General features: G+C 34.3%; 1 protein-coding gene across 1 annotated transcript; it reads right to left on the reverse strand.

The window, feature by feature from the left end:
• Positions 1 to 8,639: 8,639 nt before the first annotated feature.
• LOC140446995 (uncharacterized) lies at positions 8,640 to 13,072 on the reverse strand. The gene is made up of 2 exons (XM_072539589.1): positions 12,222 to 13,072; positions 8,640 to 9,105 (listed from the first exon to the last, which is right to left on the reverse strand). Exons 1-2 carry the CDS (start codon positions 12,987 to 12,989, stop codon positions 8,671 to 8,673), a joined length of 1,203 nt encoding a protein of 400 aa, XP_072395690.1. The 5' UTR covers positions 12,990 to 13,072; the 3' UTR covers positions 8,640 to 8,670.
• Between the last annotated feature and the right edge of the window lie 1,883 nt (positions 13,073 to 14,955).

The raw sequence follows: 14,955 nt of genomic DNA on the forward strand, positions 1-14,955 counted from the left end.
AGACAACTTGCAGTTTATTATTATCAGAATCTGTTTCAATCCTATCATGCGTAGATGATATAAACACAACCCACAATTTTTCGGTGCGATACTTCTAGCGGTATATCCTTCTTTGTAAAGTTCAGTTTTGTCGCTGTCCTTTCTGTGTAAATGCACTGAATTTGTAAGCCATATTTAGCTTGATCTTCTGGCATGTACATCTGAAATCCACAGTTTTCATTAAAAACGATTCAGATTCATCATAAAATCATCGAAGAATTTTATCCACTGTTACGTTATCACTTCTTCCTAGAGTGCTGTCTTCTCCATCTCTTAGAAAGGTTGGCAATCATAATGGCTATTTTTATTTTTAAACTTGCTGCTCTAAATAAATCAATCGATCTGAATTGGTACCAATCGCGCAGATTCTATAACCAATAATTCTGCCTTTGGACAATAGATCGTCCTTAAATCTTTCCCTGTATTATGAGTCTCAAAATTATATATTTTGGTCCTCTTATAGGCTTAGGTATTCCGTTATCACTGGAACAGTACATTTCTAGAGATTTTAAATATAAGCAATAAATATTTCGGAGATAGGGTCACCACGGTTCGTTTTTTTTTCTTGAGTTGTGTAATTATTAAACCGAAGAGCACTCACTAATATTTCAAAGGAATTAACAGACAAAGTTGCTTTTAAAACTAGGTCTTTTAGATAAGCCCTTTGCAAATAGCAAATTTATAGTTTCATATCCAGATTTGAAAACCAATGTTTCATAAGCAAACCCATAAATGCATGTACCTTCACAACATCAGTATTTTTATAATTTGATTTACTGCTTTTAAGTTTCAGTTTATCTCCAATTTAAATCAATTTACCATTTGTGCATTGGATAATTTATCAAACCCTTGATACTCCCAGAGTTTACTATTCGGGTAGCTTCTCTGGTAAGTCTGTGAAGTTGTCAAATAATGTTTTTGGAACAGTTTGCAATATATTTTTAACCATTTGTATTCTTTATTATCTTTTCGGTCAATATAAAACTGCGGTTCTTCGTTACTATTTTTTTATATTTGTTGACAAATTTACCAATAAGTAATTGCTTAGCTTCCAAAAGATCATCTTTTCCAACACTAGTTTCAGTTTTCTCAATTATTTTAAATTCTTCTTGTGATATTTGCTGCTTTTTATCACTTTATACATAGTCTGGATCTGTATCCGAGTCGTCAATCTCCTCGTTTCCATCAGTTTTATCGTCCTTCTTCAAATATCACTTTATAAGTCAAAATTTGGTGGTTTAAGGTTGGTAAAAGATGGAGGCAGTATGGGTTGCCGATGCTCATACTGTAATAAAACTCCGAATAATGTCCACTGTTTTTGACAAAAGAGTCGGATGTTCTCGAAATTGAACTCAATTTCTGCCAACAAATCCTATCTCCACGTCCCCGAAGTCTTTTGCCGCGTAGCCACTGGGTATGGCGTACTATGGCTTACAATGATTGTGTGTTATGTAGCAGACGAGAGAGTGCAAAAGTCCAGTTTCTGGCGCCTAAAAACTGGAAATGATTCGTCTAAGGGAATAAACCCTAACAGAAAATTCTGGTCTTCCAGATTGGGGAATCGGCGATGGGCCAGTAATCCGTTTTCGTAAAAATTACAAAACAACGAAACCTTCAAATAAGCCTCGGATAGATCCGCCTTATCGACGACGACTACTACGCAATCGGTACCTGGAACGTGCTGATCTAAATAAACCAGGAGCACGGGCATCACTAGTTAATGAGCTCCGAAAGTATAAAATAGAACTAGCAGCAATACAAGAAACTAAATGGCTAGAGCACGAAATAAAACACATAAAAACATATAAAATACTATATAGCGGAAAAGATAGTGGAAAAAAAAACGAATTTGGAGTAGCCTTTATAGTTGACAATAAGATCAAATGTGCCATATTAGATTTTAAAGCAGTCAATAAGAATATATGTAAACAAAGAATAAAAACAAAATTCGTTAACCTCTTAATTAATAACATACATAGCTCAACAGCAGAACAAAACATGGAAATAAAACAAGATTTTTACGAACAGCTAGAGGAAGTATACGACAGCTTAACGAGAAATGATATTAAGATCGTAATAGGAGAGAAAGAAGCCAAAATTTGCTGAAAATTTTGGTCTCCGAACTTAACTGTTTGTCAGGTTGGGCGTTTTAATGCACTCTCACTACTCTTGAAAGGAATATTCATGATAATGGCGTAATGCGAAACACCACCCGGCCGGTGTAACTAGATCACTTTAAAATACCGGATTATATCTTGTAATTGCAGAAAACATACTAATTGTTGTTGTGTGCGTTACATACAGAGTAGGTATCAAAGTAAAGTTCAGCATATTGTGACACTTAAGGTCTTAGAGTCCGTTTTGTCAGTTTAAGAATCAAATCACAATTAATTGTAATGAAAATTATAGTTTTATTTTCTTTTGACATTTGGGGTTCCAATCCAAGAATTTTTTTTTTTTTTTTTATTTAAAGAAACAAAGTCGCATCCACCCAAAGGTTATTAGCGACACTCCTGTAACATTTGTAATAATATTAAATTAACGTTTGTAACAGTCAATCATTGTAACAATTAATTACAATTTGTGAACAATTGAACATTTGTAACAATTAATTAAGTTAAATTTTGTGCAACATATTTATACATTTTAAGTAACCTAATAAATTGTCCGGAACTAAACTTTTGTTGAGTAGTGCTTTCAGGTTATTTGGCAAATTGTAAGACTGTCTTTGATTTACATATTTAGGACAGTCTATCAAGAAGTGCTTTATACTGTCTACTGTATTGCATGCTTCGCATTTTGGTGGTTCACTATTTGAGAAGAGATAGGCATGAGTATACCTACAGTGTCCAAGTCGTAGACGTGTAATAATAGTTTGGCATCTTCTACTTCTGGCTGTGCACTTCCATGAAAAAACATCACTTTTGATGGTTCTGAGTTTCGAACTAGAGTCACTCCACTCCCGATTCCACGCACTTAACACCTTATTTTTGAAATAAACTTTTAGATCGCCTGCGATACTCTGACACTCTGTTTCTGATACGTCACTGGTGATAGCGTTACGCGCACTAGTATCTGCTTCTTCATTCCCTTCTATGCCTATATGAGATGGTATCCATAGGAAGTGGACTCTTCTGAAATTTTCTTGAGCTTTCATTAATTCGGCCCTGATAATTTTCTCAATGGGGTGTTTAGGGTATACATTTTGCATAGCTTTGACTGCGCTGAGAGAGTCAGAAAGGACTAGACAACAAGGGATGTTTTTAATATTTACTTGCTTGATGGCTTTGAGCAAACCAAATAGTTCTGCAGTATAGATGCTTGAATTTAGAGGAAGTTTAAATTGAAAAGTGTCATTTGGGGTTACCACTGCTACTCCAACGCCAAGTTCCCCTTTGGATGCATCTGTATAAATTTTAATCCACTCATTGTATTGTTGATCTAGGATTGAATTTAGTTTAACTTTAAAAATAATAGGACTAGTTTCATGTTTATTATATATGCTTAACGCTGTAATGACTTTGGGCTGTTTGATAGTCCAAGGTAGATAGTTATTGGTATTCGTTTGAAATACTGTTGGGAATTGAATGTTCAGTCTGGAGCTATATAATCGGATTCTCTCGTAATAAGGTTTGGGAGCACGGGGCTTATTATTGTAATAATTAATATATTTGTTACTAAAAGTATTACAGTAGAGGGGTTTTTTTATATTTGAGGCTATAGATGTAGCATGCGCTAGAGCTAAGTACATTCTTCGGTAATTTAGAGGTGGTTCGCCGGCTTCGCTCAGTATGCTTTCGGAGGGAGTTGTCCGGAAGGCTCCGAGTGCAATTCTAATACCAGCGTTGTGTATGCTGTCAAGTTTTTTAAGTAGTGTTTTTGAAGCAGATGCATATGCAATTGATCCATAATCTAATTTAGATCTAATTAGTGTTTTATATATTCTCAACAGAGTTTCCTGATCTGATCCCCAATTTCGGTTTGCCAATGTTTTCATTAGATTCAGTCTTTTATGACATGTTAAAACTGTTTGTTTTATATGTTCTTGCCAAGTAAGTTTTTGATCAAACCACATACCTAAGAACTTTGCCGTTGGTTTAAATGGTAGCGTAGTGTTGTATAATTTTAATGTAGGGGGCATTGATGAGACCTTTTTGGAGAAGAGTATACCTGATGTTTTTGTTACTGAAAATTTGAATCCGGTCGTTAGAGACCATTGTTCTAATTGGTTTAGAAAACATTGCAAAGCGTTTGTCATTGATTCGGTGTTATTTCCTTTGATATAGACAACAAGGTCATCTGCGAAAAGTCGAGCCTTTAGAGGTTTAGTAAGGTTGTTAATAATATTATTTATTGCCACTAAGAATAAAGTAGGGCTTAGGACTGATCCTTGGGGTGTTCCATTTTCTTCACTTTTCTCCTCTGAGTAAGTATTATGTACTCTTACGCAAAAAGATCGGTTCTGTAGAAAGTGTTTAATAAATTTCAGGCAATTTCCACGAATATTCCATGAATGTAGTTCTTTCAGAATATTGAATTTCCAACAAGTATTAAATGCCCTTTTCAAGTCGAAAAATATTGCAATACAATGTTGTTTGGTTGCTAGCGCTTCATGAATGTCAGATTCTAGATCAAGAATATTGTCAATGCCCGAACGATTTTGTCTGAAACCGTTTTGTTCCGGAACTAAACGATTTGATAATTCTAATGTCCACGTTAATCTAAGATTTACCATTTTTTCCATCAATTTGCTCATAGAACATGTTAAGCTGATTGGTCTGTATGAGTCAGGTTCTAGGATTGATTTTTGAGGTTTTAAAAAAGGTAATATAATAGCTTTAGACCAAATTGATGGAAATTTATTATTTTGCCAAATTAAGTTAAAAAGTTGAAGAATAAATAATTTTGCTGAGTAAGGAAGATGTTTTAGAAATATTGCCGGGATATCGTCTAGGCCCGGGCTAGTATTTTTTAATTCGGATAAAGCATTTTCCAGTTCTTCAAAAGTGAAAGGTAGATCTAATGGATCATTTAAATTGTCATTTGCAAAAAGATCAGTATTCTCTATTATTATTTTCCTTTCAAGGAATGTATCACTGTAGTTAGTGTTTGAAGACATTTCTCTAAAAGATTCAGCTAGGGTATTAGCTATTTCTTGAGGAGAAGTTGAAATCCTATTGTCAACTTTTAATTTAGAAATCATTGGCGTGTATTTCAGACCAGAAATTTTTCTTATTTTTTTCCATACTTCGCTGACAGGAGTTGAGGTATTTATTTCTGAAACATACTTGGACCAGGAAGCCTTCTTAGCTTGTTTTATAATAAGTTGTGTCTTAGCTTTAAGTGATTTGAACATGGTTTTATTTTCAGGTGTTTTATGTCTTTTATATTTATTAAATGCAGTTTTACTTGCTCTAATAGCTGCTCCACACTCTGAGTTCCACCAAGGTACAGGAGTCTGATTATTCTTTGTCTTTTTTGATTTTCCAACGAATTGCTCAGCACTACTTATGATAATGCTATTCAAATTGTGTAAGGATTCATCAATGCTTTCAGCTATTTTACAATTCGGCATTGAGTTTTCGATATAATTTTCGAATTTTAACCAATCAGCAGTTTCAGTTTTCCATCTGGGTATGAAAACGTCATGGGTCAGAGCCATAGAGTTTTTTATTACTATAGGATGGTGGTCGCTCCCATAAGTGTATTGTAAAACTTCCCAAAATAATCGAGGTGTGAGTGCAGGGTCACAAAGACTTAGATCAATTGCTGAAGAATTTCCGGTATTAATGTTAAATCTGGTTGGAGATCCGTCATTAAGAAAATTCAATTGAAAATCTGAAATTATATTTTCGACAATTTTTCCTCTAGCATTTGAATAAGAGGAGCCCCAAATAATATTATGGCTATTAAAATCTCCCACGATGATGCGAGAGGATGGTATTTGATTGAATAACTCCTTTAAATCGTTGTACGTTACTTGGCGACTGGAGGGTAAGTAAACGTTGCAAATAAAATACCTGTTTGATGATTGTATTTCCACGACTACAACTTCCAGATTTGTAGTCACTGGAAATTCTTTCGCCGATAGTGATTTTTTTACTAATGTGGCTACTCCGCCTGAAGAAAAATTATTATTTGTTATCCTGTCTTTGCGAAAACAGTCATATTGGTTGGAGTTATATTTTTTTGGGGGATTCAGATTAGTTTCCTGTAGGCATATTACATCAGGAGATTGTTCACCAATTAGATGATGGAGCATAGCAAGGCGATGGAAAAAACCATCAATATTCCACTGAAGTAGAGACTTGAATTTAATGTTGACTTAACTGAGATGTGTCACTTTCCGCTTCCGATGTCTCACTGTTAAGATAATTATAGATTTTTTTCCTTATGGACGTGAATTTACGTTTTATGGATCTTTCCTTTAAATGGGGATAAACTTGACTGAGCATATCGGACAAAGCTGGTAGGTCTGTGGTATATTCTTTAATTGTGGTTATAGGATCTGTTGACCCCGTGATATTCATTAGGAGCATATTAAGTTGATCAACGTTTAGAGGGAAAGGTAGAGGGTGATTTTCTATGAAGTTTTTAGCAGGGTCAAGTAAGAGAGAAAATGAGCATTCAGAAGTGCTTGCTGAACTAATTTTAGCTTTTTTAGATTTTGCTTGGACTTTAGGTGGTGGAAAAATGTTACATTCTTTTGAAGATGGATCTGCTTCAGGTGAAATAATTTCATCAAAGTTTCTTTTTGGTTGATTAATTATGTGACTGTCCTTATTTGATGCATCTACTTTGTTCGGTATCTCCGGGATATTAGAAATAGACATTTGTTCACACTGGGAAGGGTTTATGTCATTGGATGCTTGCAAGGATATATTTGTTGCGCTGGATACTGATGCTTCATTGTTTTGGTTGGGGTTTAGTTGAGCTAGTGGTTCGGAGCACTGTGAAGCGATGTGTCCTGGCTTCTTGCATCTAAAGCAAACTAAACTGTCTTGAGAAATGAATATTCTATATGTCGTGTTGTCAAAAACAAGAGTAAATGACTCTGGTAGTGTTAGATTGTGTGGACTGATATAGATTTGTCTTCGAAAACTAAGGATGTGATTGTATTCAGGCATAGAAGCACTTATTTTGAGAAAGGACATGGGGGAGACAGGAACTATGCCGATTTTTTGTAACTCATTGATAAGCAAGTCGTGCGGTATTGAAGGACACACGCCGGAAAGCACAAGTCGTTCCGCTGGTGTAACTAACCTTCTTGCTCTGACAATTTCACCTTGTATTTCTATTTGACCATGATTATTCATAAAATCGTCCACTATTTGTTTATTGGATAAATACATACATATGCGATTATTAGACAATCTAGAAGAGAAGATTATATTCTTCGGTTGAATTATATTTCCAAGTGGGAGAAGGTAGTCTTGAAGTTTGGTGTTTTCTAAGGCACTAAAGATAATTGCTTGGGACTTTAAAGGAAATTGCACTCTCGACGCTGCCGATGAGTATGACTGTGATGTGTTTATTTGTTTTTGATGGTCTTGTATTGTAGAACTGTTGTGTGATTCCATGTTTAAATTCATTTCGATAAACGTTTATGAAAAGTAAGTCCGACTCTGTACACCTGCTAAAACAGGTATATCGGTCTTTACTAAAAGCGGTTATTTGCTGGTAAAACTGGATTTGTTTATTGACAACAATAACAAATAATTGCAATTTGCTGATTTGAATGCTAATTTAACTGGATATTATGTAAAGAGTTTGTACACTTACAGTTTATTCCAATATATCACTAAGATTCACAATTTATAACTTACATTAAACTTTGTTAATGTTAAAAATATTCGGAGCCCACATTGAGTACAACATTATAGTTATCGATGCAGAACCGAACTCAATCCAAGAATTGTTTTTAAACAAATCCTACGTTTACTATAATATAGTTATTACTATAATATACAAACTGTTTAAGAAAACTTTCAGAACAATACTGTACAAACAATTAACCTTCTAACTATCACATCTTCGACAGCCATGGCGTACCTATTATTAATATTGAAATAAATAATATGTTGTTATGTTTTACATTAGATAATGAAATATCTCAAAAGTGATTGGATTTAGGTATAGAGAATACCAAATTAATTGGCTTAGAAAAATACAGAAAAAAATGTAATAAAATACAGGGTGTTCTACTTTAAGGCGTTTTAAAGGAAGTTCTTAAGTAAGCAACTTATAAATGATTTAAATTGTGCATGTTGGCGGCTAAGTTTACAACACCTTGTATGAAATATCAATAAGTTGTATACATTCTGCTAACCGACAAGTACTTTTTGTTTATTGGTAACAATTTGTTGTTACTAGTTACTAGTTACTACTTGTGCTTCTTATTAGTGGAGATCTCGTTATTCAATGTGGACTAGTATGTTTTCAAAATTAAAAAAAAAGAAATATCTTGAAAATACTTCAGTTTGCGTATAGGGTGTTGTGTACAAATTTTATATAAAATTTGATGTAGAATTCGAAAAGAACATAAAAAACGTTAGGTTCTGTTTAAATTATTTCGATTCCGTGGTAAATTAAGGAGAAACCAAAACACACTAATATATATTATTATTAACTTTACAGAAAACCATTTGTCACCATATGACGCAATAATAATGTTAATCTAGATTTTACATTTACTACATCAATAGTTTGTTCTTCCATTTTTTTGGTCATATTATTGTTCCATACTTTTAAACTGTCATCAATGTCGCTCTGATCTTCGACCAGAGAATTTCTGATTGCAAACACTGCATACGAAAATCCAAATTTTGAATACGTTTTCCAATCACCTGTTAAATCTTCAAAACTGTATATTTTGTCAGGGTCACAGTCCATAGCTCTTAGTGATTGTGACAGACTGTTATAATAAACTTCGAGTAACCTATTGAAATCTGACAAATGGTCTGGAGAAGAACAAGCATATAAACAACTAGATAAATCGTAAACAGGTGTGCCTATGCGTGATAATTGGAAGTCAACAAATCTAAGGTCCAACGGCTTTCCAGTTGCCTAAAACAAAAAAAAAAGAAATATAATTTGTTATATAATATAATTTAGAGACCTTCTAGAGAGATATTAATGATATTTAATGTATGCTAGATATCGTGTTGTTAGGATATACGAACATAAATAGAGTTTGCATTTATACTAGAAAAGTAAATAATGCTTAAAATATAAATAAATGCAATAGTAACAGTAGAACTAGAAAACAAACAAAACCTAATAATGGACTGCAGAGTGTATTATTTAATATATTATATTATATATTACGCTCCTAAACCGTACGTCGAAAATTGAGAATCTTAAAATCGCCATTTAAAGCAATAATAGACTTAATGATCCAAATATCATCTTCTTTTATTTACGAGCTCTCTTTACAGAGATTGGCGATTGAAATGGAGATTTTAGTTAGGCAAGCAGAAGCTCGAAAATATTAGTTAAAGAATACCCTCACAACTATAAATTGTCGCTTTAATCTGCTGATCTTTGTATTTTACACTTTATTGGGTAAGTACAAAGAAAAATAATAGCAGCATTAAATTTAGTCATTCGGTAAAAAAAAATGCGAAAAGCTCTTACCAGGCCGGATTTACTCCAAAAAATCAACAATTGACCAGATGCATTTAACAAGACAGATCCTTGAGAAGGCATAAGAATTTAACATTGAAACCCATCACCTATTCGTCGACTTCAAGGTTTGACTTGGTATTCCAGAACAACTTCCGATTAAAGAGAATAACAATGTCTAACTTAAAAGCCAGCGTTAGGATACAGGAAAAAAATTCTCGATCCTTTGAGATAAAGAATGAACTCAGACAAGGGGATGCCCTGGCTAGCCTCCTAATTTACATTGCCTTAAAAAAGGCTGTCCGATACACACGAATTAGAGACGGCGGTACTTCTTAAATAGATCGATACAAATTACATACGCTAATGAAATTGACATAATAGGGCGTAGCAAGCGAGATGTTAAGCAATATTTTCTAGAATTAAAAACGACGGCGAAACAGGTCGGTCTATTCATCAACAACGACAAAACCAAGTACACGTTGGTCATTAAGGATCTTATAGCAAATGAGGAACAGTATTTGGAAGTCATATCTTTCAACGTGTTAAAAGCTTCACATACCTTGGCTCGCTAGTGACTACTACCAATAAAACAAAAGAAATTAAAAGTCTAATAAATCTTACAAGTGGGGCATACTATGGAATCCCAAAATAATTCCACTTAAGAAATATTCAAATGTAAAAGTAATTCCACTCACTTTACTCAGCCCCTCGATGTGGCATTCTTCGGACCCATGAAGATTATGTTGCGCAAAATAATTGAGGAATGGAAAACAGGAGCAGGCAGGAATGAATCTACAGTAGCTAAAGACAAGTTTCCTAGACTATTAAAGAAACTGGTTGATAGCCTTTCAGAGGAAAATACCAAATCAGGGTTTAAAAAATGTGGCATCGGGCCCTTTTGCACCTAAGGATGCTGCCAAACTCAGACAATGATAATACCAGATAATTTGGAACACAAACGCCCTCGTCAGGTTCTGTTCGCGTGAAAGTGATTGATGACATTTTTAAAGAACTTTTGTAGACATTTAGCTAGTCTTATACTCAGAGACAAAAGAAAAAGAAAACAAAAATAAATGTCGAATCAGGAAAAAGTGTTATGGCGAGAGATTTAGAAGAACAAGAGTTTACACCTGAAGCAGGACTATCAGGAGTTTAGTACATAAAACTGAATCCCTCAAAATAAATATCCAGTGGCACTTAAAAGCTAAAACGAGAATACAGTGCTTCAGAAAACTCTCTTCAAGATAGTGACAAGGAGCTAGTGTTGTCATCTGATAAAGAAACGAAACACTTGCGTTAATCCTAGAGACTTCTTAGTGGTCAAAGTGTATGGCAAGACCAAGCAATCTTTCAGGCTCTACGTTACTAAAGTTCTCTATCATCAAAATGGTGGCTACGTAGAAATCTTTTTAAGAAGGTTCCCCAGGCTTGGAAATTTTCCGAAACTGAAGAGAAAGCATTTTTTAAACCCGATGATATTATAAGACAGTTGTCTGTATGTATAAACGTGAATACCTCATCTCGGTTTAAAAACCTGATTAGTTTTAACAATGATCTTAGTGATTTGTGTTTATATTTGCGGACCTTAAAAGTGTATTTTAAATTTCAACAATATGTTTTTCCAATAAAACAAACTTTATATTTATATGTGTATGTTACTTTACACCTTATACACTTTTTACCTGTTCCTATTGACCCTACAACTGTATGAACTGGAAGACAATAATTTTTCATACTGTTGTTCCTATTCACCCCACTTGGTGTAAGGGGAACATCAGGTTTTATGTTTGCAACATGTGTTAGTGGCTTTTTTGTAGTTGAATGTTGAAAACCATCCATATTCACCCTACTTCACGGTACCTACGCAAATCCATAAAATGCACATACATACATGCTTACCATTACCATGCTCACTGAACATAATACCATTAACATTCAACAGTCCCATCATATTTAACGCATCACACAGTGAAATTTGTTCTGTGACTCCTGTTTTATTCAATTTTAACAAGTAACATTCAGTGCCTAGGAGATGCATAATAAAGGTAAAAAGGTGCTGTCTAGACGGTGGTCCAAAGGGCTGGGAGAGAAGCATTTCTTTTTAACTGGTAAGAACAAAAAGAAGACGATACAAAAATAGATGGTTCGGAGGAGAACCAGAAATCAGTGATTCTTCTTAATCTACAAAAAAATATAAAGGAAACGAGCAAATGGATAAACCAAGTTGCGGACTCTGTCCATACGGCAAATACGAGCCTTAAAGGTAGACCTTTTATGTCGCTTTAATACAAGAGACCTAAATATAACAGAAAAAATTAAATATTTATTGAGTACTGGCGAAAAATTTAATTTATATAAGGCAGGGGTGCGAAAGTCTAGAGGACCTTTGTAACAGTTAACGGAGGATGTATATTAAGGAAGATGAATTGTTTGCAATATGACCGGTAAATTATTAACATAGATTTCTTTAACTTAAACTTTAAAAAGTACAACTAATGGAAAAGTCATAAAAGGTGTTGTTTTGTTCACAGCTTTATTAAATTTAAAATACTTACGTCATAGTGAAACATGTAATTTGAAATCCAACCGTCGCCATGCGTTACCACAGATTTATTGCCTTTATATTGACTGCTTTCAATATAAATTTCCATTGCATTTGTGGCATATTTGTTATAATATTTAATATCACTGGCAGTTTTGTCATCTAAATAACTTAGACATGTCTGGTGAGAGTAGTTCATAGCTTCTACGTACATTTTAATATCTTTGTAGTATTCATAATTGTCTCTAATTTGGCTCACTAACTTTTGGTATTCTTCTGGACGTTTTTCTTTATACGCAAAGGAAAGTGCATGAAATCTTCCATATTCTTGGAAAACTAGTAATAGTTGTTCTCTTGTAAAAAGTTCTGTAACATCATTAGCCCTAAAATGATTCAATTTCTCTAATACAATCGTTTCCGCATTTTCTTTCGAATTCGTCATGTAACAATTTGGTATTTTACGAAATAAAAATTTCCCTTCATAACTTTCTTGAAATTGTTCTAAACTTGCCCAAACATGTTCATAAAAATAGTTTTCATTAATAAAAAATTCACGTATTGGTAACAGTTTTCTAATTTTATTGTCAACTAATGCACGTTTAATAAATAAGCAGAGTTTATCACTGTTTACATTGCTCTTAACTGTAACAAAATATTTCTCACCTTCATACTTTGTCTCTTTGGGCTTGTGCTCTTCAGTAATAAAGTCGTAATGTTCTAAATGCGTTGTTTTTAAGATTTTCTTAAGAATATTGTCAATGTACGATTTTTCTAATACCATTTTAATGTAGTAACTTTACGCGAATTTTTAACGTTTGAAGAATAATTAATTGCTCGACGTAACGATAACAGTAAACCTTTTATCTTTTATCAACTATTATTAAGCAGTTATAAATTATAAGTCGCTCGTGGTGAGCGGTGATTAGGATTGTATGCAAATAATAAATGGTTTTAAATTAAATGAAGTTTTAATGTATAGGGTGATTCATTAATTATGGATAATATTTTATCTATAGGTTCTGTATTGCCTGTTTAGTTTGTCATTGTCTATTATGCTGTTCCGTGCCGGTGTAGTTTCCAAGAAGGAGGAGTTCTGAATTGAGTAGGGGCTCTTCAGTACTTCTTGGAAAACACACTCGGAGGGGGGTAGTTCTCAACCTCAACACGGCGCGTCCCAATGGCTGATAGGGAATGTCCTACAGATATGTGGGGCAGGTGTGAATAAGGCTCTGCCAAATAAACACCCGCGGATCAACTGAGAACATGGCATAGGGCAGCTGCTATGTCATTACTAGAGAAAATCTCTTTACCGGTCTGATACTGAATAATCACAGGCGGTAATTGATTTAACCGATTGTGACACTGCGAAATCACCGAATGTTTGCCGGTATAAGCAAACCCCTACTTACTGACCAACGGCTTCGGGCGGATGAGTTGGTAAGTGGAAGGGCACTCTTTTGTCCTGAGATTGAGAAATCGATCACAAAGGAGGATAAACCAAGATCAACGGCATAAGGATGCAGAAGGCAAGGAGAAACCACTGCATTAAAGATCCCTAAGGATTCTCAAGAACAACCACAAATGGACGTAAATCAAACAGTGGCTCCGAGTGCCCGGCGTCCCTTTAATGGGACAGGGGTGCGAAGAATCCCCGGGTGTAGAAACAAATTTAGTGTAAGCGATTTAAAACGCATAGCAACGTGGAATATAAGAACACTTTATGAAGCAGGAAAATTAACAACAGTCATGTTAGAAATGGAGTGATTAGACATACAAGTATTGGGCCTTTCAGAAGTCCGATGGCCAAAGTCTGGAAACTACACCAAGGATAATAATACTATTTTCTACTCAGGCAAAAGCACTGGAGAACACAGCCATGGTGTTGGTATTATTATCAACAATAACTTAAAAGAGTTTGTGACAAATTTCATTCCCTTTAACGAACGTATAATGCTACTTCAGCTGAAAGCCAAACCTCTAAACATAAATCTAATCCAAGTGTATGCTCCAACATCTGATAGCAATGATGCTGAGGTCGAAAAATTCTACGCGGACTTAGAACTGTTAACAAAAAACATAAAGAAGCAGGAGGTAAAAATAATTATGGGCGACTTTAATGCTAAAGTCGGTCGAGGAAAAACTGGAAATATAGTAGGAAATTTTGGGTTAGGTAAAAGAAACGAAAGAGAGTTTCAGACTAGTCCAGTACTGCCAGGAGAAAGAATTAGTCATAACAAATACATACTACGACCTACCCCTACGAAGATTATACACGTGGACTTCTCCAAAAGATAACACCAACAATATAATCAGAAACCAAATAGATTTTATAACGATTAACAAAAGGTTTCGTAATGGAGTACAAAGTGCAAAAACCTATCCAAGCGCAGATGCAGATACGGATCATAATCTATTACTAGCAAACGTCAACATTAAACTCAGGAAACCGGAGAAAAAAGTTAAAACCACCAAAATTAACATCAAAAACCTAAAAGACGACAACTGCCAACAGCAACTAAACGCAGAGATAAATAAATTAACTGAAGGAAGCGTTGAATGGGCAGATATGAAAAAAGCCATACTAAAAGCGGGAAAGGGGGTCCTAGGCGAAGAAGAGAAAATAACTAAAAAAGACTGGATGACACCGGAATTAGTTGAGCTAATAACTGAAAAAAGAAAATACAAAAATAAAGATGAAAATAAATATAAAACCATCAAGAATAAAATCAAATATGAAATCAGAAAGG

Source organism: Diabrotica undecimpunctata, chromosome 7 (assembly GCF_040954645.1).
Source record: "Diabrotica undecimpunctata isolate CICGRU chromosome 7, icDiaUnde3, whole genome shotgun sequence".
In the NCBI taxonomy this organism is placed as follows: Eukaryota; Metazoa; Arthropoda; class Insecta; order Coleoptera; family Chrysomelidae; genus Diabrotica; species Diabrotica undecimpunctata.